A 27,756-nucleotide genomic window follows, 5' to 3' on the forward strand; every position below is an offset into this window, starting at 1 on the left:
TGCGGAGAAGGGTGCCAGGGCCCACCGCCCCGCGGCCGTGCGACCGGACCCTAGCGGGGCGGCTCCTGGCGGCGCGCGGAGGCGGGGGAAGCCGGAAGCCGGTGAGGCCCTAGCCCCGCCCCGGCCCCGCCCACCTCAGGCCCCGCCCACCCAGGCCCCGCCCCGCCCTCCTCCCGCGCGCCCTCCTCGCGGCCCAGCGCGCTGCGCTCAGACCTCCCGGCTGCTCGGCGGCGCTGGCGGTGAGTGCGGCGCGGGCGGGGAGCCGGGCGCGGGGGCAGCGGGCGGGAGCGGGGTCCCCGCGGCGGCCGCACCTGCCAGGAGCCCCGGGGCGCGGCGCCGTCGGTGGCCGGCTGCCCGAGGGTCGCGGGGCGGGTGTGGGATCGAGCCGGTGGGGGACGCGGGGGTCGGCCGCGCGGGGTCCGGCGCCCCCGCCGCGGTCCGTGGTGTCCGAGTGGGGCTGGGGCCCTGCGGCCCGGAGCGCGCCCTGCCTGCCCCGTGCCCCTCTCCGAGAGGAAGCCCCGGGGCTTTTCGGGAAAGGGCGCGACCGGCCGTCGGGGCGCGGACTCGGAGCTGGGCTCCCGCACCGTCTCCCGGGGCTTCGGAGAGAAGAGCCAGGAGGGACCCGCGAGTCTCCACGCCCGGGCTTCTGCACCGGCCGGCCTCCGCGCCCAGGGCCGTGTCCCGCGGACCCCTCCTGGCGGGGCGGTGGGCACTTGGTGAGCGCCGGGGGCCATCTGAACGCGCCCAGCGCCGCCCACCGCCCAGGGGTAGATGCTGGTGGGACCGGAGGGGCACAGGTTGTCAGTTACCAGTGTCCTCCCCTCTGGTGTCCGGGTCAGCGTGGAGCTGTGTAGTGTGTGTGCTACTCGCAGCTCCTCAGGGTCAGGGAGGAGGCCATGGGGACGTGGAAGGGCCATGTTCAGGGGTCAGGCCGTTGGACCTTTGCTGGTCCTCTGGCTTCCTCATTTTTCCGGATAATGGAGCTGATGTCATTGACTGTTGGATCAAGCTGTCGTCGTTGGGAAATCCACTTTCTGGAAGCTTCCCACAGGGGGGTACATCCTTCCCCTTGGTGGGGAGGTGGAGCTGGTCAAGGCTTCCTGAAACCCAGGTTGGGTCCTTTTCAGTAAAATCATGATTTGCATGAATGCCAGCCCGGCACCTCCCCTGCCCTCCACCTCCCCTGCCCTCCACCCTCGCCAGCCCTCCACCCTCGCCCAGCCTTCTCAGAGTGGCATTTCAAAAACAGGACCAACCCAGTGCCTGCACCCAAGGTGGTGTGTGGAATGACTCCAGCGTTTGGTTTTATCAGGTTGGATCAGGATCCAGAGGGCATCTGATTGCCTTACCTGTCACGGAGTGCCACCCCTTGGCCTGTCACCTAAATGTGGACCCAAGTCTCTAAGAAACATTTATTGTAGTTCACCTGGGGAGAGGCCCATCTTTCTCCTTCCTGTTACTTGAAGGCATCCATAATGGATGCTTTCATTCACATTTGAAAAGTGTCCTTGTTGTAATGTTTTCGTGGATTAAGTGACTCAGTGATTGACCTAAGATGTAGGATCAATTTCTTAAGTCTCTAAGACACTAGATTGAAGTAATTCCCTGTTGTTGGCAAACACATTTCCCTTCGTTCTTCCTCTTGTGGCTTTCCTGAGCTGGCCATGGGGAAGTAAAAAGTGCTCCGTGCCCAGTGCTCCTGGGAGGTTCCTGGTCCTGAAGGCTCAGGCCAGGGGTGGAAGGTAGGAGCGCACTGAAGATCCAGGGCTCCAGGATGCCCTTGTGCCTCGGGAGAGGAGGGAGAGGAGGGAGGTTTCTTCCTAGTAGGTCTGAACCTGTGTGCACTTGGTTCAAACAAGCAGAAGAGTCTCAGCAAAGCTGCAGAGGAGCTGCCCACCAGCCCAGGGTCAAGGACAGTAAAAGGGGAACCCTCACAGAGGAGGGAGCTAGGAGCCATTCCAGGCTAAATTAATTTTCAAGATGGACAGTGCTTGCTCTGCTGCCGATAATCCAATCCTCCTTGCTGCCCGAGGAATGAGTAATGCTTCTTTGAAATTGGGCTGCTGCTTCTCGGGGACTTCAGATTCTCCCTGGAGAAGAGTTTCCCCCAAGCCCCAGTGAGGGTGCAGAGAAAGGGGTCCCTAAGAGGAGCCGGAGAATCCTGGCACTGTGACTTGTCCTGTGTTTGGCTTCGCTATGACTGCCACGAAGGTACCCAGGAGCCAGGTGGTCTCAGGTAGACAGATGTCCTTAGCCCTGCTTTGGAGCCCGTTTGGGTCTTTGATGTTTCGGAGCTCCTTGGCGGCACCCGTTGGTATTTACTTGCTGCAGAATGGTTCTTTGAGGTCAAGTGGCACTTTGCTGGGTCGTCATAATTTCATTTTATTGTTTGAGCTGGCATTGAGTGACACTGGGCAGGGGCCACAGCATCTTTGGAGCTAATGAAGATGACCCTTGGCTGCAGGTCCCTTCAGTAGAAGAATTCTGTCTAATTGCTTTGGGCTTCGGCCTCCCCATCCTAAGGGGACAGAAGACAAGTTAGAAAAAGCATCACAGATTCATGGATCAAAACTCTATGTGACAGGAGGCTTCTGAAGTCCAGAACCAAAGACCCAGGGATGACTGTCCGTTTTTGTGCTTATATTGGAGGAGAGATGGACAGGTTCGCAGGAACATGACTGGACAGGGGTCCTAGCATCTCTTGGCAGACAGGGGAGGGGGGGTTCCTCTCTGGCCAGCTCTTTGCAGGTTGGGAAGGTGAGAGTGGCGTCCTAGGTCGTAGGTGGCTGGCTTTGGGGGAGGGGTCTGGTTTCCCTGACCCACCTTGGGGACCCGCCTGGTGTGGGGGGAGCTGCGAAAGGAGGACTGGACACTGGGCCTGGAGGGGAGAGACTGTGCTGCAGGCCCCTCCCCTGTCCTTCAGGCCAAAGTCCACAGCCTGTCTGTGGGCCACGCCTTCTGTGGCCCAGCAGGTTTAAGGGAGGCAGAAGGGGAGGGGTGCTAGAGATAGTGTCTGGGTGGGGACAGTTCTCTGCTCACGGTCCCTGGGGGGGGGGGTTCATTCATTAGGATCCAGAGCCTGAGGCTTCAGGGAAAATAATGATGAGAATTCAAGCTATTTGTCTCCAGGAGCCTTAGAATTGAGAGTGTTCTGGGGTAGAGAGCTTCATGTTGACCAGCGTTGAACCCAGCAGGATCAAGAGCATTCCTAGTTTGTTTTTTTTGGTGGTAGTGCAGATTAAACCCAGGGGTGCTCTACCACTGAGCTGCACCCTCAGCCCTTTTTATTTTGAGACAGGGCCTTCCTAAGTGGCCTAGGCTGGCCTTAAACTGGCCATCCTCCTGTTCCAGCCTCCTGAGACCCGGGAATCACAGGCATGTGCCACCATTTCAGGCCCTGGGCTTTCTGTACCAATATTAAAAAAAAACAAAATCACATTTAAACTCAGGAGGCTGAGGCAGGAGGTGGGCAAGTTCACGGCCCCTGGGCCACGCTGGGAAAGGCCGGGGAAGTAGCTCAGTGGTAGAAGATGACTCTGGCAGGCTCAAGCCCTGGTGGGAACAATCCAAAACTCTTTCCCAAAGTGTGGAAGGTACAGAAGAAACTCAAGCCTGCTCTCAGCACGTGCAGCGCTCCCCTATTGGGTGGCTTCTGCCTTTTGTCTCTGTGCTTGTTTTCCATGGAACTGTCACCAGGGTGTGTAGGGTCCGTACCGCTGCAGGCTGACTCATGTTTCATCAGAAGCCATTATTTACGTGCAGAGGGGGGATGTGGTTTCACCAGGAATCCAGAGGGAAGCGGCCCACTCTGATTGTAGGGGCAGCTCGGTGGCACGGTTTCCATTCCACAAATCAGGGTGATTTGTAGTTCGGCCACGCTTGAGCCTGGCTTTAAGCTTGTGGTGACTTTATCTTGGGGAACATAAGGCCCTGCAGAAAGGCACTGAATTCGGAATTCTCTGAAGGGTCTCACTGTGAGGTCCATGTTTTTACCATCGATACTGAATTGAGTCTGTTTAGGGTCAGATAAGCAGTTTCCTTCTCCCTTCCCCAGAGAAGACAGGAAGCCCCATGTCCCCTTTGTGTCGGCCCTTCCTCCTTCTCCTCCAGGGTCAGTGTCTTTCACTCCCTGGACGTCCCTGGAACCAGACGCGGGTTGAATGCCATTGCAGAAATCTGTGTGTTTTCAAGATCACCAGCCAGCGGCCCTGGGTTGGAGAATTTTAAACCCTGTTTGATTTCACTCTGCACAACATGGAGAGGCCCAGGGTCATCCTAGCCGGGATCCATCTGCTCACATTGTTGTGAAGAACTTGCTTCTCCCTGAAAGATCCTGAAAGACCAGACCTTGGTGGCCTCCCCGGCTGTTTACGACCGAGGCTGTTTTCTGAGCTGACCGCTGGCCTGGGGGTGTCCTCCTTTTGCCCAGGGCCCCCCTCTCCTGGGTCACCCTGTCATCTGCATATTCATGGACTCTGCCTGCGGCTTCTTTTCTGGGGCTGGGGGCAGCAGGGCCCAGTGGAATTGAATCATTCTTTTTCTTTCTGGAAGAATTGATCTCAGAGGATTAAGTTGGTGGTTAAAAAGCTGCTTTATTCCCCGAAGGCCTTGGCCTTTTTGTGTGTTGATCTGATACCTAAATCGAGAAGGAGCAGGGCTGTATTTATAGCAGCATTCACCACCCACTTGTGGCCACAGCGACTTTGTGGGGGTTCTGACTGGAGTTTGTGGGGGAGCGGAAATGGGTGACCTCCCTGGCTTTGGGGGTCCTTGGAAACCCTGTCCTTTTGCTGAAATTCTGAGTTTTCTTTTTTTTTTTTTTTTTTACTTCCTCAATTACAAAAGTCAGAATCCTTCCCTTCCTCCCCCACTTGATCTTTGGCAATTAACCAAAGTAGACTTTTAAAAATACCGAGGGCAGGGGACAGAGCTCAGATGGTGGAGAGCTTGCCTCGCGTGCACAAGGCCTGGGTTCAGTCCCCAGCACCACACACACACACAATCTTTGAGTTTTTTATTTTTAATTGAGCTTGAATGCTTTGGGGTGAGAGCAGTCTCTTCCAGTTCACCTTATTGTTCCCAGAATTTAGAAGTGTGACCCTGGAGGTAGTCGAAGTTCTGCTTATTTATTGGGCACTGGAGATTCAACCCAGGGCTGCTGTATCACTCAGCCGCATCCCCAGCCTCGCTCAGTTGCTGAGGCTGTCCTCCAGCTTGCAGTCCTCCTGCCTTAGCCTCCTGTGTGCTGTGATCACAGGTGTACACTGCCACGCCCGGCAACAAGCCTTTTTTGTTAAAATGTTTATTTACTTTTTAGTTTTCGGCCGACACAACATCTTTGTTTGTATGTGGTGCTGAGGATGGAACCCGGGCCCCACGCATCCCCAGCCCCCAGCAACAAAGTTTTAACGCTGGCCGGAATAGTTTCCCCTCTGTGCAGTGCATACAGAGAGGGCCTCCTGCCCCACGCACTTCCCAGTGCTCACTTCTGTTTTTCTGAGCCAGAGTCCTGTCGGGAACCGCAGGGCCTTGGTTATTCCGTCTCCCAGTTTCTGAGGCCTGACTGTTTCTGTTCCCTCTGTTTTTCATGACCATGACAGTTGGGGAGTATTGATGAGGGATGTCCCTCAAATTTGGGTAGTGACTTGGCCTCCTGAGCCAGGTGCACCACTGTGCCCGCTGTCTTCTCCTGGTCACACTGGGTGAGTGCTGGGGATGAAGACCACAGAGGTGAGGGGGACAGGGTAGTGATGTGCAGAGTGCCTTCCTTACCAGGGCGAGGTGGCCTTGGCCAGTTTCTCCATCGTAGGACCCCTCCTGCCCCTTTTCACAGGTGATTTTCTTGTCAGAGCCACTAGTCCAGCCTGGTCTCCCGAGGGAGGCGAGAGCCTGGTGAGGGACCCGGTTCCCTGGTGAGGGCTAGCCACACGGATGATTCAGAGTCGGTCTTGAGGAAGGGTTGTTTTCCCCTCTATTAAAAAATAGACACTTTTTCTTGTACTGGGGATTGAACCCAGGGGCACGTAACCACTCAGCCCCAGCCTCAGCCCCCCCTTTTTAAAATTTCACTTAGAGACAAGTTCTCTTTGAGTTGCCGAGGCTGGCTTTGAACTCCTGATCCTCCTGCCTGCAGAGCTGCTGGGAGACCGGCCACTGCGCCCTGCGGACACTGTCCTTTCTTTTTCTGGTGCTGGGCCTTGAACCCAGGGCCTTGTGCCTGCTCAGCACGCGTCCCCTGAGCTCGCCCTCAACCCCTATAGCCCTGGGCACGTGGGGTGTGGACGTCCCGGGGCACCTGGAGCCCGCTCTGTCCCGAGTGCAGGACTTCCGAGTGCAGGACTTCCCCAGGCCCGGGTCCAGCTGCGACACGCCCGAGTGTGGCCCATCCCAGGGGTGGGGGGTCGTGGTCGGGAAGGGAAGCCCGCTGCCCTGCAGGAGCAGGAGCAGGAAGCAATCAGAACCGGGTGGGCGGGCCTGCCCCTCCCAGCCCTCCTGCCCCCTCCCTCCCGTCCCTCCTGCCCCCTCCCGTCCCTCCTGCCCCCTCCCTCCCGTCCCTCCTGCCCCCTCCCGGTCCTCCTGCCCCCTCCCAGTCCTCCTGCCCCCTCCCGTCCCTCCTGCCCCCTCCCTCCCGTCCCTCCTGCCCCCTCCCGGTCCTCCTGCCCCCTCCCAGTCCTCCTGCCCCCTCCCGTCCCTCCTGCCCCCTCCGGTCCTCCTGCCCCCTCGCGGTCTCGCAGGTCCTTACTTGCTGAGGGCACAGCTCTTTTCCATCGTTTTCAAAGCTGCCCCAGCGGACGGCCCAGTGTGGAAGTCAGCAGATGTTCCTGCTGGACGCAGACTCCCTGGCCTGCTGACCTCCCTCGCAGGAGGCAGGACGGGGTCCAGGGTTGCTCCTCCAGCATCAGGCAGAGCCCAGGGAACAGTCTGAGGTTAGGGTGAGCACCGGAGGGTCCCAGCAGCCCTCGGAAACCCAGAAACTTGTGCCACCTCGGGCAGGGGCAGTGGCAGCTTAGGGGGAGCGATTTTGGGGAGCTAGTGGGCCTGAAGAGCAGGTGACAGCCCGTGACCTTTGGTCCACTTCCCGTGATGACATCTCCTGGATGATGAGCTTCCTGGGAAGGGGTCCCGGGACTCTGAGTGTTTCTGGAGACTCCAGGCAGAGAGCCTGTCCCCGGGTTCCAGGGCGCAGCCGGCAGGAGGCGGTCAGAGAGGCCCGATCTCTTCCGAGCCCAACGCTGTGGCTCACACTGTCCATGGAACCTCTACCCTTGGTTCTGTTGGGGTCCAAGTCCTCGGAGGCTTTGTAGAGCAGGTTGGGGTGGGACGGCCCCTGGCCCCTGGCTGGATGCTGAGGAGCCAGGGGTGGGCAGACCACCAAACGCCGAGCCGGCTGCTCTTCCTCCTCCTCCCTCCCTGTGTCTCCCTCCATCTCTCTGTCTGTCTCTGTCTGTCTCCAGAGAGAAATGTGGGCTGCTCTCAGAGGGTCAGAGGCTGGGGCAGTGTCTGCAGGGCCCGTGGTCTGGCAGGCGGTGGGACTGGGCGCCCAGCTGGGGCCAGCCTTGGTGTGTGTCCACCTGCCCAGCTGCTGGTGGCTTTGCTGTGGGTGGTTTCTCTGGGTACTCTGGGCTTGGAGGCTTATTTTCAGGCTCTGAGCTCCCCTTCTGGGCAGGAGCGAGTGCTGTTTTGGGGGGGGGTTTCAAGGGGCTCTTCAGCTGCTGGTTTGGATCAGACTGGAATCCTCTCGGGGTCTCCCAGGGCTTCTGGCCCCAGAGGACGGTGTGCCGCCTCTGGGCTTCTGCCCTGGGGCTCCCCCTCCCTCTGCCCTGGGCCTCCAGCGCTCTTACTGCTGACCCATTTCTCCTTGGTGGCCTTTCCATGCCTTCCTGTTGGCTCACTGCTCCCCACACGGGCTCCCACATCCCTGGTGGCCCCGGAGGTGAAAATGGACGGTGACACAAAGCAGGAGAAAAAGAGCTTTGTGTGATAAACAGGGTGCTGCAGTGCAGATCTGGGGTGCTGCCTGTAGTGGGAATGGTAGAACGCGCTCCTAGCAGATAGAGCGGTCCCCGTATCCCCAGGGGGTGGGTTCCAGGACCCTCAGGCACCCAAGGCCATTGGCGCTCAAGTCCCTTATATAAAATGGCGTGGCCTGGAATCCCAGCTACTCTGGAGGCTGGGGCAGGAGGGTGGCAAGTTCAAGGGCAGCCTGGGCAGCTTAGTGAGACCCTGTCTCAAAATGAAAAGTAAAAAGAAATAGGGGCTCTGGAGGCTGAGGCAGGAGGATCGCAGGTTCAAAGCCAGCCTCAGCAATTTACCAAGGTCCTAAGTAACTCAGTGAGACCCTGTCTCTAAATAAACGTAAAGAAGGACTGGGGATGTGGTGAGTGTTAGGGCACCCCTGGAGAAAATAACTAAGTAAAATGGCAAAGTGTTTATATAAAACCTACACACACCTCCTGTCTGCCCTAAATCAGCTCTAGGTCGATAATAATGAAGGTGATTATAATAGGTGATCAATGCAAAATCGAGGTCAATAGCTTTATGCTGCATTGTTTTGGGAATAATTGACCAAAAAAGCCTGAACCCACTGAGTACCGATTTTTTTTTTCTTCCCAAATATTTTCAATTCTCGGTTGGTTGGCTCTGCGGAAGTGGAACCCAGTTAGGACCCGGAAGGCCAGCTGTAATTAGAAGCTTTAATCACTCTGCAAACAGGGAGGTACCCAGGACAGGTGCTGGGTAGGCACGTAAGACACAGTCATGGGACGAAGGGCTGTGGTGACATCACTTTCACCAGGGCCAGGAAGGGTCAAGAGGGAGGGCGGGGGAGGGCCGAGAGGGGTGCTGCCTGGGAGTGGGTGTCCTTGGTCCTCCTCGCCCTGCAGGCCCGGCGCCATCTCCTGTGTCTCGGGGTGTTGCACACCTGTCCTATAGAGCCGTGCAGGGCACACAGGGTGGGTGTCCCCGACACTGTTCTGAGTTTCCAGGGGACGGAGGGACCGCCTCTGCCTGGAGCAGCCCTTCCTGCTCGGCTCTTCCTAGTTGGCGGGGTCAGCTGACTGGCCAGCCCTGCTGAAGGACAGTGGCCTCCAGTCTTCTGTTATCAGCAGCCTCGCCCAGCGCTCAGCACTGTGTCAGGCCCTGTGTCACTGCCCCCGGCCTGGGTCACCTGGGTCACCTTCGGTGCAGATTGCTGGAGGGGGAGCTCTGGGGCCAGGGGACTCGTGACACCTCCCACTAGCCCTGGGGGGGGCTGTGTGCTCCATCTGCACCCCCAGCTGCAGACGTGGGGTTTTTCCACAGGAACGGATGAAAAATGGGATCGCGAGCTGGGCACGGCGACACCTGTCTGAGGCAGGAGGATGGCGAGTTCAAAGCCAGCCTCAGCCACTGAGCAACTCAGTGAGACCCTGTCTGTAAATAAGACATTTTAAAAAAAGGCTGGGGGACTGGGGCTCAGAGGTAGAGCGCTCGCCTAGCAGTGTGTGGGGCACTGGGTTCGATCCTCAGCACCACATAGAAATAAAATAAAGACATCATGTCCACCTATAATCAAAAAAATAGGTATTAAAAAAAAAAAGGGCTGGGGATGTGGCTCAGTGGTCGAGCACCCCTGGGTTCAATCCTAGTATCAAAATATATATATATATATACATCACGAGGTTGGTTGTGTTTTTTTAAATCTTTAATTTCATAATAGTTTTGAATTTATAGGAAAGTTATAGATTAAAATTCGTACAGAAAGTTCTGCGTAACCTGAGTCTGTCTTTCTTTTTTGTCTTTGGTACTGGGATTGAACCCAGGGACACTCTACAAGGGAGCTAAGGTCCTGCTCAGTTGCTGAGGCTGACCTTGAACTCAGTCCTGGGCCTCAGCCTCTGGAGTAGCTGGGATCACACTGCCACCCGGCCCTGCCACCAGACGGCAGGGAGTTAGATGACCTGAAAGTCCACCTGGGCAGCTGTGGGGGTGGGCCAGCGAGGCGTGTTGTTGGATCTGTGGGGTCTCGCCTGGGTCCCCCGCCGCTCCTAAGAGCAGCTAGGCCGCGCTCTCCAGCCCCCCGTCCCGTGTCTGCACACGGCCCTCTGCAGCCCCCGTTGCCATCTCCCAGATCACGAAGCCCAGGCCCAGAGGAGGGTGCCGCGTCTCCCCCTTGGCACAGCCTGGAGGGGCAGCTGGCTCCGAGCAGAGGCGCGGCCCAGGGCTTCCGCTGTCCAGCACGGGCTGCCTCAGGCGACCTCTCAGCTTTCCCTTGGCCCCTTTCACCCCCCGCGGCCCCTCACCTTCCCATCCCTGAACAGCCCTTGGGGGTGCAGCTGCCAGGCCTCAGCCCACCCCCTGCACACGGCCCCCTAAGAGATGGACGGCCTCCCTGCCTTACAAATGGGGGGACACTCGGCAGGCGTGTCTGGACACCCTCCTGTTGGGGAGTCTTGGGCCCCAGGGAGCTGTCCCCCACTCGCGGCCTCCGGGTTCTGCCGGTTCCGTCCGGGCTCCGCGGGGAGCCTCCGGCCTTTACCCCCTTCCCTCCGGCCATGCCATCAGGTGGGGTGGGAAGGAAAGGGCCGAGGCTCCTTGAACTGCCTCCCTGTCCACCAGGGAGCCACACAGAGAGGCCAGCGAGACCCCGAGCAGACAGGCTGCGGGCTGTCCCCCTGGGACATTAGCAGTGGGTCACCCCCTGTGGTCACGCCTCATGGCCTCATGGAATCTGAGCGTGAGCCAGGGTGGCTGCTGGTCTCCCTGGCCTTTGACTCCGCAGGTCTGTTCTGCGCCTCTTGCTGGATGACCTGCCCTTGCTCCAGGAGTGTTGGCCCTGGCCCCTGCTGGGGCAGGGAGTGGCCGCGCTCTTCTCTTTTTCATGGACCCGAAGCTGGGAATGGATGTTGGCAAAGCCAGAGACAAGAGCCCGTCTTGATGCTTGGAGACCGGGGCTTGCTTCCTTCCTGATTTCATCTCGTCCCCCATGTCCCCCACGTCCCCCACGTCCCCCACGTCTGGACAGCCCATCGGGCCTGCTGCGCAGCCTCACAGCCCCAGAGTCCGGCCGAGAGGGGCCTTCCAGACAAAGCTTTCTGTCTTTTCAGCACAGGACGCTCAACCTCTCAGCCACATCCCCAGCCCTGCCAGGTCGCTTAGGGCCTTGTTGAATTACGGAGGCTGTCCTTGAACTCGCAGTCCTCCTGCCTCAGCCTCCGCACCACTGAGATCCCAGGTGTGAGGTCACAGTCGTGAAATGACAGGTGTGAGGTCACAGGCGTGAGGTCACAGGTGTGAGATGACAGGTGTGAGGTCACAGTTGTGAAATGACAGGTGTGAGGTCACAGGTGTGAGCCACTGCACTCAGCTCAAGTAGCCATCTCCTCCTGGAGCCAGTTGCCACACTGGCCTTTGGCCTGTGGACCCTCCGACGTTGCCCTTGGCTGGGCCGAGGCCCTCTCTGAGCTTCTCGTAGCTGAAACGTCTTCCCTTGAAAACGTTTCCTCAGGTTCTGGGTCAGGCTCTGGAGTCAGCCTGGGGAGAGGGAGAGGGTCTTGGCCTGAGCCAGGAGGGAGGCGGACACTGGGTGAGGAGGACAGAGCGTGCGGGGGGCGTCTGGGGACATCTGAGCCATGGTGCAGGTGCAGCGTGCAGGGGAGACGAGTGAGAGATGAAGTGGGCACCGAGGACCCCCAAAACCGGGACACCACCACCCTGAAGGGAAGGCGCAGGCATGTGGCCTTGGGGGCCCGGTGGGTGGAACTCAGGCTGGTGGCCAGGGCGCAGGCCCGTCGAGGCCGCTTGGACTGGGGGCTAGGGACGTCAGCACAGCACCTTGCTCCTTTATTTAATTGAGGTGAAATTCAGCATAACACGAAATGAGCCACTTTGAACCAACCGATCGGGGCACAGGTGACACCGTGTGGCCCCCACCTCGGTCTGGATCCAGAGGTTTCGCTCCCCCTGTCCCCCTGCCTCGTCCGCAGCTGATGCGCTTCCTCTGTGGGTCGGGGTCCTGGGCTCTCTGCACAGGTGGAGATGGGCCCGCGCTGGGAAGCCCTGCTGGTGCCCTCTTGCACCTCGGGACTCCGAGGTTCTTCCCAGAGATGGCTTGGAGCCTGAGTGACCAGCGAGGACCTGGCAGGCCGCCCATCTCCGGGCTTCCCGGAACCCAGGTCTGTTCCCTTCAATCGGGGGTTTCAGGCAGAACAGGGACCGAGGTGACATCCAGATTCGGTTCCTCAGACTTGGAAGGAACCACTACTGTGGGCACAGAGGGGCCTGCAGTGGACACCTGAAGTAACTCTCCCCCGGCTATTCCAGAGGACCCTGGGCTGTTTAGACCTGCGTGTTGTCCCCCGTCCCCCAATACTGCCCCCCAATACCGGAGATTGAATTCAGGGCCTGGGCTCACCACTCTGTCCCCAGTCCCAGGCTGGATTTCTTTGTGGGGTACCAGGGATTGAACCCAGGCCCCTCACCTCTGAGCCACACCCCAGCCCCGTTTACACTTTATTTGGAGACAGGGTCTTGCAGAGTTGCAGAGGGCCTCACTAAATATCTGAGGCTGGCTCTGAACTTGCGATCCTCCTGCCTCAGCCTCTGAACCACGAGGATCGCAGGTGTGCGCCGCTGCGCCTGCGGAGGCTGCATTGTGTCTCATCTGTCTGGAAGGGTCCTCTCATGGAGTCTGTTTCTATGTCCTGAGTTTTTGGGATGGGCGCATCCGTCTCAGTCCAGGGTTCCGAGGATTGCTGGGCCCAATGGCGTGACTTCTCCCCAGGATTCTGAGGGCATCTGCCTCTTGTCTCCGCAGAGCAGTGTAACGAGCTGAGCAGGCTCGGTGGTGCACGCCTTGATCCAGCCGCTCTGGGGGCTGAAGCAGGAGGATCTTCAGTTCAGAGCCAACCTCAGAAGGGAGGAGCGAGCCACTCAGTGAGACCCTGTCTGTAAATAAAGTACACAGTAGGGCTGGGGTGGGCTCAGGGGCCCTGAGACGGGCCCCGAGTGGTGCACACACCTGTGATCCCGGCCATCCAGGAGCCTGGGGCGCGTTTGAGGCCAGCCTTGGCCACCTAGTGAGGCCCTATATCAAAATAAAAGGGAGAGGGATGTGGCTCAGTGGTAGAGTCCCCAGAACCATAAATAAGTAAATAAAGAAACTAACAAGGGGCTGGACTGGGCCGGGTGCAGGTCAGTGGGCCAGGGCTCGCCTACATGCACAAAGCCCTGGTTCCATCCCAGCACCCTTGGCTGGGCTGCTTGTGGGGGCGGGGGACACAGAGAATGTCCCAGCCCCAGGACTGGGCCCCAGGTGTACAGCTTTGGCCTCTCTCCAACCTGAGCAGGAAGAACTTGGTGAATGTCCACCCCTGGTTGACCCAGTGACCGTCTGGGAGGTCTTTTTAGTCCCTCTGTCCGGGGTGCGTGAAAGCCTGCGTGTTGGGAGGCGGTGAGCGCGGAGGCCTTGGACATGAAGGGGGCTTCGCTCACTTCTGTCTCCCTCTGGAGTCTGACCTGGGGGGCTTTCGTGCTGGGCTGCCCACTGTGGCGGACCCCCGCCCGGGAGGTGCTCTGGTGACTGGGTGTGGGTACCAGCTCCAGCCTCCTCACGTTCCGCGTGACACTGGACCAGAAGCTCCGCCGCCCTGAGCCCCAGCTCTGTCACTTGTCAGTGGAGGCGATCACGGTGAGGCCTGTCTCGGTGACTTACCTGGGGACGACAGGCCCCTAAAGGGTAGGAGCCCTTCACGTCTCTTTTGAGTGCGTTTGAGGATCCAGGGAGGTAGAGAAAGGTGGGTGTCCTAGGAGATTTGCCCAGGCCAGGACTCGGAGTCAGACAGGTGCCTGGTGAGGTGGCCGCAGGGTGCCACCCAGCTTGCCTCACCTCTTCCCGGGTGGTGCCCAGGACATGGCCTGCAGGATGGGCTCCTGGTGGTGACACCAAGGCGTGACCCAGCGACAGAGTGGACGTGGACAGAGCAGCCCCAGCTGTGGTTGGCCCCAGGACAGCAGAGGGGACTGTCCCTGCTGCTCCCTGTACACTCCTGAGGCTGTCATGGAAAGACTGGAGGTGCCCGGAGAAGAAGGTCCAGACGTAGGGGACACCAGGGTGTCGGCCAAGAAAGGTCAGGGAGAATCCAGGAGAGAGGTGCCCGGCGGGGATCCAGGGAGGGCAGGGGTGTCTGGACAGTGGGCGACGAGGACAGAGTCTTGACGGTGACGGTGACAGTGGCGAGTGGCCCGCCCAAACTGAGCTCCCCTGCGAAGTCTTATTTCTAGGTCTCTCATTTCTCTTGTTGGGCAGAAATCAAGTTATATCTAGATTAATCAATCAAATGTAAATGGAATTTGATTTTCTCCCTGGGGTGGGGCAGCTGGCACACAGGCTGAGGACGCTGCTGGGACCAGGTTCCGGGAGCCACTCGCCCCCAGATGTCCCCCAGGGCCTGGGACGAGCCCGTCACCACCCATGACAGGGCCCTTCCTTGAGCAGATGGTCCAGGCCTGGAATGTGGAAGGTCTGCCTGGAGGGTCCTCAGCATTCCAAGCTCCGCATCTGCAGATGAGAAAGTGCGGCCTGGCCGGCGGGCAGGTCAGAGTCCAGCTCTGCGGGTCACCAGGGCCTCCTCTTCCGCAGCGGAGGTCCCCGACCTCTGGGTCCAAGGCATCTTGGAAATGTGGCCCTGGGCTGAGAAAGTCCCACCAGCGCAGGCCCCGGCTAGGCAGCTGCCCAGGTCACATGCCCCGGGCCACGGCTTGGGGTCCCTCTGGTCCAGTTTCCCATATCGAAAAAATAGATCTGGAATGTCTCTCTCCAAATTTGGAAATGGCTAATAAAAGAGTCGCAGAAACGGGGAAGACAGACTCTCTTACCCTTTTTATGTTCTCTCCGACTTTGGGGAGGGGTGGGGAGGCTGGGCGGGGAGGCTGGGCGCGGAGTCTGTTCTTCAGGTGGACAGTGGAGGGCCACCTCAGGGTCCTGATGACAAAGGCAAACAACTGGGACGGGCGGAGGAGACCCTTGTCCTTTATCCCCCACGAGGCTCCCTGACTATGGCCACCTGGACTCCACCGGGACTGCCCTGCTTGATCCGTGGGGCGACCGCCCTCCCGCTGGGCCACCAAAGGGAGCCCCGGGGCACGGCTGCATGGTGTGGCAGGGCTGTGGCTGTGCTGTTTCGGCCCCAGGCCTTCTCCAGTCTGTCCTGAAAAGGGGCAGCCATTAGGCCCAGCTGTGCAGGGCCCTGGGCCTGGGCTGGGCTGAACCTGGGCCTCAGGGCTTTGGGTGGAGACCACGGGAGCCTGGGACGCTGGCCAAGGGCTTGAGCAGATCCTTCTGGGGCTGGGAGAGGGTGAGTGGGTGGCCTCCCATCCCCTGGGGGAAGCCAAATTAAAACCACGGTGGTGGCCGGGACAGGACAGCCTTTCCTAGCTTCGGGCCTGGGGGCCTGGGGGAGGAAGGCTGTGGAATCCATTTAGAAAGCTTTTAACCAGTGCCTGTGGGTGGGTGTTGTCACAGCTCTGGCTGTGGCCTTGTTTTTCCAGAATTGTAAATGCACCTGGTGCCAAAGCTGAGCTGGGAAGGGCTGCGATCCTGGAGATCCAGAGAGAGGCTGGGACGGACGCAGCTCCCGGCCAGCGGGGTGGGGGTGCTCTCAGGGCAGGAAGCCGACTGCCGTCCACCTTCACCCTGCCTTTGCGCCTGGGGAAGCCCACACCCACACCTGGGTGTCACACTGTGGGGCCGGGTCCCCTCCTCCTGGCGGCCTGCGCAGCTGGGAGCCTGTTGAGTCACTGGGCAGTTTGACCCGCCGTCCAGGCTGTGCAGACGCAGGGACCCTGTCCCCTCCTGCAGCCGCAGCCCACAGTGATATTTTAGGCACACGCTGGCCTTATCTGCCCTTGTCATTTTGTACATGACTCAGTCCTCGTCAATCGCGTGGGCTGGTGTGGGCCTGCCTTCCTGTGACAGGAAGGGACGCACATCCTGCACGGCTCTGTGCGCTGGGGAGGTGGCCGCTGACCTGCTCCTGGGCTGGGAACTTGAGTGAGGCCGTCGCTGGGCGTGTGGTACTGGGGCCACCGGGAGCTGCGCCCTCCAGGACATGGCTCAGGGGCTGGGCGGCTGTGCTCCGGGTTGTGGCTGCGCACAGCCCCCCTAACAGCCCCGCCCCCCCCCCGCCCCCCCCATGGTCTTGTGGAAGTCCCCCTCTGCCCTCTGCTCGTCTTCCTCTGCGGACCCGATGCCCGCCGCCCCCTCTATGCCCGGGCCTGGGGGCCACCCTGCTTCTCTCACAGACTGGCCATCTGCCTCCCAGGCTGCGTCCCCCCGTGACCTCCATGGCTCCCGTGGCTCTTAGCACTCTTGTGAACAGAAACGACGGTGACGCCACGTGTTTAACAGCCGCTTTGTGAAGAGGCACCGGGGACGGGTGAAGTTGACAGTAGGTTCACAGACCTCCGTGGATCTGCTCTAGGGTCCAGCATACATCATCAGCATCGTCCGGTACTGGGGGTGGAACAGGGGCGCTGGACCGCCCAGCCACATCCAGCCCTTTGGCCTTTCCTTTGGGGACTGGGTCTCAGTGAGCCGCCCAGGCTGACCTTGAACTTGCGATCCTCCCGCCTTAGCTGCCCAACTCACTGGGTCCTCGACACCAACTTGTTCCTGCCGCGTTCGGAGCCAGGTGTGGCCTACGTTGGCACCACGTCAAGATGGAGCTTTTGGCCTGGACTCGGGAGTTCACTGATTTAATGTTTACTTCTCAACATTTGTTTAGTGAAGATGAAGACACTGTGTCTTATTTATTTATGGGCGGTGCTGAGGATCGAACCGTGCCCACACCCGCGAGGTGAGCGCTTACCCCTGAGCGCCAGCCCAGCCCCAGCTCCCCAGACCCCCTGTTGAGAACCAGCTGGCGCACCCAGGTTGTCCGACTTAGGGGAGGGGCATTCCAAGGGTGGAGCTGCTGCCTTGGGCTTTTGGTAGCGGGTTCCGTTAGGTTGATCCTGTTCCACGGAGCTACACCCACAGCCCCAGTTTTTAATTTTATTTATTTATTTTATTTATTTTAAAGAGAGAGACTTTTTTTTAATATTTGTTTTTTTTTTTAGTTTTTGGCGGACACAACATCTTTGTTTATGTGGTGCTGAGGATCGAACCCGGGCCTCACGCATACTAGGCGAGCGCCCTACCACTTGAGCCACATCCCCAGCCCAGTTTTTAAATTTAAATCGCGCAAACTCAGATGCACTGGCCGCATCTCGGGCACACGTACACACCTTGTGGCTGCCACTGCACCAGCCAGCACAGCCGGAGATGATGCAGGTCCGGGAGCAGGAGGCTCCTCCAGGATTCCCCCCTCCCCCTGGGCTTCCTGAGACTGGGGGGAGGCGCAGGCTTGCCCCGCGCCCAGGCGCCCGCCCTCCGCTCCCGTCTCTCCTGAGACGTGTTTGAATGGCTCTCCTAACACAGCAGCCTGGGCCTTACCCAGCTGGGGAAACAGCCACACAAAGGCCAGCACTGTCCCCTCCAGCTGCCCCCTGGCTGCCCAGCGCCAGCGTCAGGCAGCAGCACACCCTGGCGCAGGGTGTCATTCTAGGCCGCAGCGCTCTGCCAGGGGTGGGAGGCCGTTTTGCCCTCACAGCTGCCCGGGGCTCGCTCTCCCGAGTGGACCTGGCCCGGGCGTGCTGGCTCTCCTGAGTGGACCTGGCCCGGGCGTGTTGGCTCTCCTGAGTGGACCTGGCCCGGGCGTGTTGGCTCTCCTGAGTGGACCTGGCCCGGGCGTGTTGGCTTTTTCAGAAACTACGTGCAGAACAGGGCAAACAGGGCACGCATCGCCTGGCACAGCCTGAATCTGCACCAGCAAACCTGTGACGCCCCGGGACTCCCTTCCACCTCCCGCAGACTGTCTCCCTCCCCAGGTGTCAGCGCGCCCACGGGTCCCTGTCTCCTGGGCACTGTGCACTTGGGACATGGGCTTCTACTCGGCACTCTTACCTGGAGAGTCTGCGGCTGGTGTTTGGAAGACTTGAAAGAATTAGTGGGAACCGCGGGGTTAAAAGAAGAAATGGGGGCTGGGGCTGGGGCTCAGAGGCAGAGCCTCGATGTGCAGGCCCGGGTCCTTCCTCAGCACCACGTAAAATAAGTAGAATAAAGTCATTGTGTCCACTACAAAAAATAAATAAGAAGAAACGGCCAGGCGTGGTGGAGCAGACCTGTCATCCCAGAGGCCCAGGAGGCTGAGGCAGGAGGATCCGAGTTCAGAGCCAGCCTCAGCAAAAAGTGAGGCGCTAAGCAGCTCAGTGAGACCCTGTCTCTAAGTAAAATGAAAGTAGGCTGGGGACTGGCTCAGTGGGGCGTGCCCCGGGTCAGTCCCTGGTGCCAGGTGTGGACGGCAGCCTCTCATGGGGGTGGTCTGTGGTCACGGCCACCGAGGCTCTCATGCTGACTTTGCTCCCTGCTCTTGGACAAGGCTGGACGCGTCCTTCTTCACAGCATGGGGACGGCCCTTGAACTTCTCACCTGGTGTCTCCTGTTTGTGTTTCAGATAAGATGTCGGTTCCAGGACCTTACCAGGCAGCCCCAGGGCCCTCCTCGGCACCCACCGCACCCCCGTCCTACGAAGAGACGTGGCTGTTAATGGCTACTACCCAACGCCTCCTGCACCCGTGCCTGGGCCGACCACGGGGCTGGTGGCCGGCCCAGATGGGAAGGGCATGAGTCCGCCTTCGTATTACACCCAGCCCGTGCCTGTCCCCAACGCCAACGCAAGTACGTTGCCCCCTGCTGTCCCTAGCTCTCCACCCGGCCTGTGGCCTGGGATCAGGAGGGTCAGAGTGCAGTGCTGGGCAGGCGACTCCGTCCCCGTCGCGAGAGGTCACGTGGGGTTTTGAATCGGGATGGAACCCGGGGTGCGCAGCCCTGTTTCTCTTTCTATGTTTATGTTTTAGTTGTAGGTGGGCACGATGCCTTCATTTTATTTCTGTGGTGCCCCGTGCCAGTCGGCGCTCTGCCTCTGAGCCCTGGCCCAGCCCTCCCTCTCTACATGGTAGTGGGGCCTCAGCCTCCCCAGGCCCGAGAGCTCTCCAGGATGAAACGCGGTCGGGATCGCGCCCAGGCACCACCTGCCTCCGACCTGCCCCCGCACCAGCCACCCCAGGGGGATTTGGGAACGGGAGTTTGTGGTTAAGGACCCACTCTTCCTGCTGGGGCTTGAGAGCCCCTGTCCCCTAGGCCAGGGCGTCCCCTAGGGCAGGGCGTCCCCTAGGGCAGGGCGTCCCCTAGACCAGGGCGTCCCCTAGACCAGGGCGTCCCCTAGGGCAGGGCGTCCCCTAGGCCAGGGCGTCCCCTAGGGCAGGGCGTCCCCTAGGGCAGGGCGTCCCCTAGGGCAGGGCGTCCCCTAGGGCAGGGCGTCCCCTAGGGCAGGGCGTCCCCTAGGGCAGGGCGTCCCCTAGGGCAGGGCGTCCCCTAGGCCAGGGCGTCCCCTAGGCCAGGGCGTCCCCTAGGCCAGGGCGTCCCCTAGGCCAGGGCGTCCCCTAGGCCAGGGCGTCCCCTAGGCCAGGGCGTCCCCTAGGCCAGGGCGTCCCCTAGGGCACGGCATCCCCTAGACCAGGGCGTCCCCTAGACCAGGGCGTCCCCTAGGCCAGGGCGTCCCCTAGGGCAGGGCGTCCCCTAGGGCAGGGCGTCCCCTAGGGCAGGGCGTCCCCTAGACCAGGGCGTCCCCTAGGGCAGGGCGTCCCCTAGGGCAGGGCGTCCCCTAGGGCAGGGCGTCCCCTAGACCAGGGCGTCCCCTAGGCCAGGGCGTCCCCTAGACCAGGGCGTCCCCTAGGGCACGGCATCCCCTAGACCAGGGCGTCCCCTAGGCCAGGGCGTCCCCTAGGCCAGGGCGTCCCCTAGACCAGGGCGTCCCCTAGGGCAGGGCGTCCCCTAGGGCAGGGCGTCCCCTAGGGCAGGGCGTCCCCTAGGGCAGGGCGTCCCCTAGGCCAGGGCGTCCCCTAGGCCAGGGCGTCCCCTAGGCCAGGGCGTCCCCTAGGGCAGGGCGTCCCCTAGGGCAGGGCGTCCCCTAGGGCAGGGCGTCCCCTAGGGCAGGGCGTCCCCTAGGGCAGGGCGTCCCCTAGGCCAGGGCGTCCCCTAGGCCAGGGCGTCCCCTAGGGCAGGGCGTCCCCTAGGGCAGGGCGTCCCCTAGGGCAGGGCGTCCCCTAGGGCAGGGCGTCCCCTAGGGCAGGGCGTCCCCTAGGCCAGGGCGTGGGAAGGGAGCAAGGCTGAGGTGGCCCAGGAGAGGCGGGTGGGCAGCACCCTCCTGGCCCCTCTGTGCAAGTGGTGCCACTGCCCTGCAGGGCTTCCCGCGCCAGGTCTGATCCAGGGAGCGGGGGGTCAGCCTGCCCAGGTCTGATCCAGGGAGGGGAGGGGTCAGCCTGCCCAGGTCACTGAACGTCCTCAGCTGTAGAGCAGGCCGTGGCAGGGCTCCGCCTCAATCGGAGGAGGAGGCCTCGCTCTGTCCAGTGCTCTCTGGGCAGTCCTCCAGCCCCAGAGCAGCTCACCCGTGGCCTCCTAAGGGTATAAAAAGGAGAAGAAGAAGTCACTTGACCAGAAAGTGGGCTCTTGTGATGGCCACGTGCGTGTGCGTGGGGTCCCTTACGTCACCTCACGCGCTCTCCTCCTGACCGGGCTGCAGCCCTCCCCCAGAGCTGGGTGCATGGTCCCTGCTCTAACGAATCCCCGTCATGGCGCTCGCCTGTCAGTGGGTGCCCCTGGGCGCTGCATCGGGCGGACCTGGGCCGGGATCCCGCCGTTCTCAGTGGGACTCTGTGGACGGGTGGCTGGAGGATAAAGGCCCACCGGCTGCCCACCTCCTCCACCAGCCTCCTTGCCGTTTTGGTGGTACCTGGGATTGGAGCGGTGCCCCCACCGAGCCCCTCCCAGCCCTTCTCAGTTCTACTTTGAGGCAGGTCCACAGGTTGCTTAGGGCCTGGATGAGTGCTCAGGTGTCTTGAGCCTCGGCCTCTGGCCTCTGGGATTGCAGGCGTGGCCACTGCCCTGTCTCCCCCTTTACCGTGAAATCTCCATGACTCAATCCTTGACCTTCAGAAGGCAGCTCTGTGGCCTCAGGTACAGAGTCTGCGGCCATCTTGACCACCCGTGTCCAGGCTGGTCATCTCCCCAAACAAAATGCCCCCTGGACACTAACATCTATCGTCCTGCTGGATGGGCCCTGGCAACGGCCTGCCACGTCTGTATTTCACTGCCCTGGGACCTCCTATAAGTAGAATCACGACATTTTTTCGTGGCTGGCTCGTGCCACCCTGCCCAGTGTCCTGGAGGTCATCCATGTTGTGGCCAGCGAATGAGGGGGGTCTCCTTTTTTGAAGCTGATGTCCACCGCGTGGACTGACCACGTTTAGCTGATCCGATTGCAAGTGGACAGACCCCCAGCCTCAGGGCGGGCCAGGTGTGAGGGCGTGGCTCTGGGCGTGGCCACCTGTGTCCTGTCTCTGGGGCGTGGCCACCTGTGTCCTGTCTCCGGGGCGTGGCCAGCTGCCTCCCGCCGCCTGGCCCTGGAGCCCAGCCAAGGTGTCTGCCTCCTCCCCACCAGTTGCCGTGCAGACCGTCTACGTGCAGCAGCCCGTGACCTTCTTCGACCGTCCGGTCCAGATGTGCTGCCCGTCGTGCAGCAAGATGATCGTGACCCAGCTGTCCTACAACGCGGGCGCCCTCACCTGGCTGTCCTGCGGGAGCCTGTGCCTGCTGGGGTGAGTCCTGCGCGCGGGCAGGCCGGGCTGGGGTGGACCCAGGGCCTGGCCCCATAGGCCATCGCTCCCCCCCTGGGCTGCACCCACCCCGCCCTGGGAAACGGGGCGCATCCCTGACCCGTCCCCACTGGACCCCCGCCCCGCGTGCTGCATTGCACCCAGATGCCCGGGGGTGCAGACCCTGCCGGCAGGGAGCCCCGCACCTGAGTGTCCGCCCCTCCTGCAGGAGGGACCCACGGGCTCCTGAGCGTCCACCCCTCCTGCAGGAGGGACCCACTAGGGACCCACGGGCTCCTGAGCGTCCATGGGCTCCTGAGCGTCCACCCCTCCTGCAGTAGGGACCCACGGGCTCCTGAGCGTCCACCCCTCCTGCAGGAGGGACCCACGGGCTCCTGAGCGTCCACCCCTCCTGCAGTAGGGACCCACTAGGGACCCACGGGCTCCTGAGCGTCCATGGGCTCCTGAGCGTCCACCCCTCCTGCAGTAGGGACCCACGGGCTCTTGAGCGTCCACGGGCTCCTGAGTATCCACTCCTCCCTGCAGGAGGGGCCCACGGGCTCCTGAGCGTCCACCCTTCCTGCAGTAGGGACCCACGGGCTCCTGAGCGTCCACCCCTCCTGCAGTAGGGACCCACGGGCTCCTGAGCGTCCACCCCTCCTGCAGTAGGGACCCACTAGGGACCCACGGGCTCCTGAGCGTCCATGGGCTCCTGAGCGTCCACCCCTCCTGCAGTAGGGACCCACGGGCTCCTGAGCGTCCACCCCTCCTGCAGTAGGGACCCACGGGCTCTTGAGCGTCCACGGGCTCCTGAGTATCCACTCCTCCCTGCAGGAGGGGCCCACGGGCTCCTGAGCGTCCACCCTTCCTGCAGTAGGGACCCACGGGCTCCTGAGCGTCCACCCCTCCTGCAGTAGGGACCCACTAGGGACCCACGGGCTCTTGAGCGTCCACCCTTCCTGCAGTAGGGACCCACGGGCTCCTGAGCGTCCACCCTTCCTGCAGTAGGGACCCACGGGCTCCTGAGCGTCCACCCCTCCTGCAGTAGGGGCCCACGGGCTCCTGAGCAGCTCCTGAGGGTCCACCCCTCCTGCAGCAGGGACCAGCAGTGCTCACGTGTGCGCAGGGTGAACCCCTTAGGGTCTCTGATTCTTCTAGAACTTCAGGCCCACCTGGTAGTGGGTTTGCTGACTCTGAGAATCTCTAAGGGTCTCTGCACTGCCCAGGTCTGGTGCCCTCAGAACTCTGTCCCTCCACCACCTGGCCACTCTTCCCGCTGCCTCCGCGGGGGATCAGTGAGCACTCCGCCTGCTCCGGGGGCGTCATATCTGAAGATCCTAGGGTCTGCTCTTGGGGGGGATCGGAGGGAACACGTGAACCCCACCCAGCAGGTTCCGGGCCTCTTCCGGCCACGGGAGCGCTTGGGAAACCACCGCCGAGGTTTCCCTTGAAGGAGAGTGGTCAGGAGTTGCGCTCAGGAGCCTCTGCTCTTGGGCGACTGCCAGGTCCTCACCGTGTGCTTGTGACAGTAGGGCAGGAAGGGACAGTGTTTCTCTTCCTTATTTCAAAGAGGGGCTCGCAGCCCCAAGAGCTTACTCCCTTCCTTGAGGTCATGTCCTGCTGGGAGACCAGCCTGACCCTTGCCATCTGATCCCCCGCCTGCCCATCCCCCGCCATTGCCTGTGGGCTTCCCTCCCTGGACAGAAAATGCTACAAAGTCCATTACCCGGGTGTTTATATAAAATGAAACTTTGTTTGCCGGCACTGCACGGTGCTGGGTGCCTGGGATCCCAGTGACTGGAGGCTGAGGCAGGAGGTCAAGGCCAGCCTCAGCAACTTAGTGAGGCTGAACAGTGTAGAGACCCTGTAGCTCAGGGTGGTGAGGCTCCCTTGAGCCCAATACCAGTCCCCACACAAACAAAGCCAAACCCTAAAGTAAACAAACAAACAGGAAGACAGAATGGAAATGAAGATTGCAAGTCAGCCTCTGTGATCTCGCTTTCGGGATTGACACCGACTTTCTGTTCCTCCCTCTGTTTTCTTCTTAAATGTGGCAGAGTAGGGCCAGACCCCCTCACACCAGCTGTGTGACAGTGGGCAGGTGACTGTGCCTCTCTGTGCTGGCTTTCCCCATCTGTAAGCTTGCCTTGAGATGTGTGGTAGGTAACCTCCAAGCTGCCTGGATTTGAACTTTGTACTCTGAGGCAGGGAGGAAAGAGGAAGTGTCTTTCACAAGACAGTTTCCTCCTGGAATGTTTCTAGAACCCGGCTCTGCCTTCCTGCCAAGGGTTGGATTTTATCTCATTTTTGGTGACTTGGCAACTGCCTTTCTATCCTCTGCCTCTAAATGTGACCACCGCGTTGACCACCGCAGCAGAATCACAGTGTTTGTCTTTCGTGATTGGCAGTGACCGGGTTGGTTCCAAGGCTGCAGGAGTCCTGCTGTGTGTGCGGACGTGGTCACCTGGGGTCACCTGGCTTCGAGGTGGTGTTGGGATCTTGGTTTGGTTGCTGTGTGAAGAGATGGATGGGACCTGGGCCTGGAAACGGGCCCACGTCTGTCTGAAGGCAGCCAACCTCACTTGTTCGGAGATTCCCTTCCGCAGTTTTCTTGCTTCAGAGCCGAGTTGAGTCACTGGGTGTCACCGTGCAGGCCTGTAGTCCCAGCGACTGGGGAGGCTGAGGCCGGAGGATCACAAGTTTGAGGCTAGCCTCAGTAACTTAGCAAGACACTGCCTCAAAATAAAATAGAGAGGGCTGGATGTGGCTCAGCGCAGAGCACCCCGGGGCTCGAGCCCTAGTGCCATGAACAAACAAAAGTCCCCAACACCTACTGGGTGCTTTTTACAAAACAAACACAGATCACGGCCTCCCATCTGAGATTCTGGAAGAGGCTGAATGCTCCCAGATTTGGAAATCGGCCCGGGGAGGCGTGGTGTGGCTTGATGTAGGGTCTCCTGACCCCACAGACCCTTAAACTACTCTCTCAGGATCCCGGAGGCCAAAAGCCCAGAGTCGAGATGGCAGCAGGGCACGCTGCCTCCAGCCCCTCCTGGGAAGAGCGGCCCTCGCCACCCCCCGTTTCTGGTGGCCCAGGCGCTCGTGGCTGTGGCTGCTGCTCTCCAGGCTCGGCCTCCGCTGTTGGGGTCGGGCCTCTGTGTCTTGGCCTTTCTTTGCTGAATTGCTGAGGCTGGCCTTGAACTTGTGATCCTCCTGCCTCAGCCTCCCAGTCTGGGCTTACAGGAGTGCCACCGTGCTGTTTAGCCTTTCCTCTTCCGAGGAGGCCCGTCACTGGGTTTGAGGGTGACCCCATTTCAAATGCCCTTTCTGAGTGCCCCCAGGTTCCCAGGTGTCAGGACGCCGGGCACCACCCCACCTGCTGCGGCTGCTGACACGTGGCTCCTTTTGTCTCCCCAGGTGCGTGGCCGGCTGCTGCTTCATCCCCTTCTGCGTGGACGCCCTGCAGGACGTGGACCACTACTGTCCCAACTGCAAAGCCCTCCTGGGCACCTACAAGCGCTTGTAGGACTTGGGCACCCTGGAGGGTGTGCGCTGTGCCGCAGGAGGCCTCCCTGGGAGAGGCCGCCGGGCCTCCTCTCCGCAGAGTCCACCTTTGATTCTTCTTTTGGGGGGAAAACGTCACAAAAGTCCAGACCCCATAAACTGCTGCTTGGAGTCCACCCAGGACAGGCAAAGACGGTGTCCACCCCAGGGAGCCCGCGACCCCAGGTGTCCCGAATGGCTGTGACCGCTGGCCGCCCGCCATCCCTTGGTGATCTGCCACCGGCTGGCTCCTCCTCCTGCCTCAGTGGCCTTTCTGGTGGTGGCTCCGACTCCGCAGCCCCGCCTGCCTTACCTGAGGGACTGTCCCGCCCGCTCCGTGCCCTGTGCCCAGCGGCCCCCTCCTCGTGGACAGGATCTTGCCTTACGACTTCATGGGCTTAGGTTCCGTGACCGCAGACTCCTTTACCATCAACTCACTTCAATCCCTTGATTTTTTTTCTTTTGTTAAGTGCAAGGAAAGGCCGTTGACGCCCGCCAGGCACACCGCGAGGCCCCAAATGCAAAATAAAAGAAAGGCGAGGCCTTCCTGTCCTGCCGTGTCTGGTGCAGATCCTGCCACACGTCCTGGGGGGTCCCCGTGGAGTGATTCGATTGTGGAGATGGTCTTCCTCCTCCCTGGACTTCCCACACTTGAACCTGACCTTTGGTTGAACCCAGGGGCCCTGGCCACTGAGACCCACCCCCAGCCCTACTTTCTATTTTATTTAGAGACGGGTCCCACTGAGTTGCTTAGCGCCTCACTTTTGCTGAGGCTGGCTTTGAGCTCATGATCCTCCTGTCCCAGCCTCCCAGCCGCTGGGATGCAGGTGTGCGCCACGGCGCCTGGTTGAACCTGGTCCTGAAGGGGGTTTACAGAACCGTTTTCTGTAACTATGTGATGGGCGTGATTCCAGAGGGGTGCTCCTGGTTCTGTTTCTGAGACAGCGTGTCCCTGGGTTGCCCAGGCTGGCCACTGCTGGGCTCACCGTCCTGCCTCACCTCCGAGTGCCAGGACCAGGGCGCGAACCACCTTTTTCTGATAAACAGACAAAGAAGGGGGTCATCTGATCCACTGTCTACACGGGCTTCCTGTGGTTCGGGCCCCCTTTGGGGTTCCCCGTGGTGTGGCCGACGTGCAGGAAGGCCACGTCGCACAGGCCCGGTGCTGCCGCGCTGAGACCTCGGGCCCGGGATGTGGACATCGTTTCTCACGTCGGGGATGTGGTTTGAGCAGCAGGTCAGAGTGGGCCTCTGTGTCATCCCGGAGCTTGAGGCAGAGCTGGGTCGTTTCTCAGGCCCCGGGTCCCCTCCTGTGACTGACACGTAGGGCAGACCAAGGCCTGAAGGGACATCTGCCTCGTGGGCAGTCAGCGTGACCATGGCTCTGTGTGTGAAGTCCTGAGCAGGAAGCGCGACGCTGTTCTCAGTGAGCACTGGCCCCACACGTTGCTTCTGGTGTCCTCGGCTTTAAATAAAGTTTCCGGTTGGTTCCGTGAGCTGTCACGGGTCCCTCTGGGAAGGAAAAGTGCCTGTGGGTCTCCTGGGCTGCCGCAGGGAGCCCTCGTGTGCCCTCTGACGGCAGAAGGGACTTGGGGTCACACTTGGGACTGGCTGAATGTCCCGCGCCGGCAGGATGGCGGTGGGGGCCGGGTGCCAGCGCGTCAGGCTGGACGGTGGCCACGGGAGCCTGGGAGCCCGCAGGCCTCGCGATGGCAGCCGGCCACGGCTCTGGGTTTGATGAAATGCTCACGGAGAGCCGTCCGCACTCAGCCCTGAACAGAAGACGCTTTGTCAGTTGATCTGGGCGGTGAGGCCCTGGAGGCGGGCCCTGGACCGGCCAGCCCTGGACCGGCCAGCCGGTGGCCACCACCCCCTTTCCTACCTGAGCAGTCATTCTGGAAGGGGGAGGGAAATGGTGGCATCTGGGTGTGGCTCAGTTGTCACTGAGACCCCGGCTCCCGGTTCCGGAGAACGGCTGCTCCCCAGGCCCCATGTGCCGGTGTGGCCTTGGGTGGGACGGAATTCGGGGCTCGCAGAGTTGGCTGTTCCCCTCACGGTGCCCAGTGACCTCACGGTGCCCAGGTGACCTCAAGCCGACTCACACCAGGCGGCGTTCCCAGATCAGGAGCTGCCCGGAGGCCCCAGGGTCCTGGATGAGTCATGTATCTGGGGGATCAAAATGCCCCCCGTCCTGCCACCATTCATTGGGGACCTTAGGGTCAGTCCGATGCAAACACCGGGTCACAGTCAGCTGACCTACTGGACCTCAGAGGAGGGTTCTGCCTTTTCATCCACAGGTGGCCGTCCCCTGCCGCCCCACGGCTCGGCCAGGAGAATGCTTTCTCTGGGACAACTGGCTTCCCGGCGCCACGCAGCGGCCAACTCTATGACCGTGGCCTCCGTCCGTCCGTCCGCACAGAGGGAGCCTGGCGTGGCCCTCCCCGAGGCCTGCTCGGGTGACAGGAGGGAGCCAGCGAGGGCCGG

At 61.0% G+C, this 27,756-nt stretch overlaps 1 protein-coding gene across 1 annotated transcript; it reads left to right on the forward strand.

The window, feature by feature from the left end:
* The first annotated feature begins 212 nt into the window (after window positions 1–212).
* Litaf (lipopolysaccharide induced TNF factor) lies at window positions 213–26,800 on the forward strand. The gene is given in 6 exon segments (XM_077105974.1): window positions 213–239; window positions 16,761–16,832; window positions 18,531–18,611; window positions 18,614–18,754; window positions 21,576–21,732; window positions 25,147–26,800. Coding segments are annotated over 5 exon segments (555 nt in total). The 5' UTR covers window positions 213–239; window positions 16,761–16,765; the 3' UTR covers window positions 25,256–26,800.
* Window positions 26,801–27,756: the final 956 nt, after the last annotated feature.

Source organism: Callospermophilus lateralis, chromosome 19, assembly GCF_048772815.1.
Source record: "Callospermophilus lateralis isolate mCalLat2 chromosome 19, mCalLat2.hap1, whole genome shotgun sequence".
Classification (NCBI taxonomy): domain Eukaryota; kingdom Metazoa; phylum Chordata; class Mammalia; order Rodentia; family Sciuridae; genus Callospermophilus; species Callospermophilus lateralis.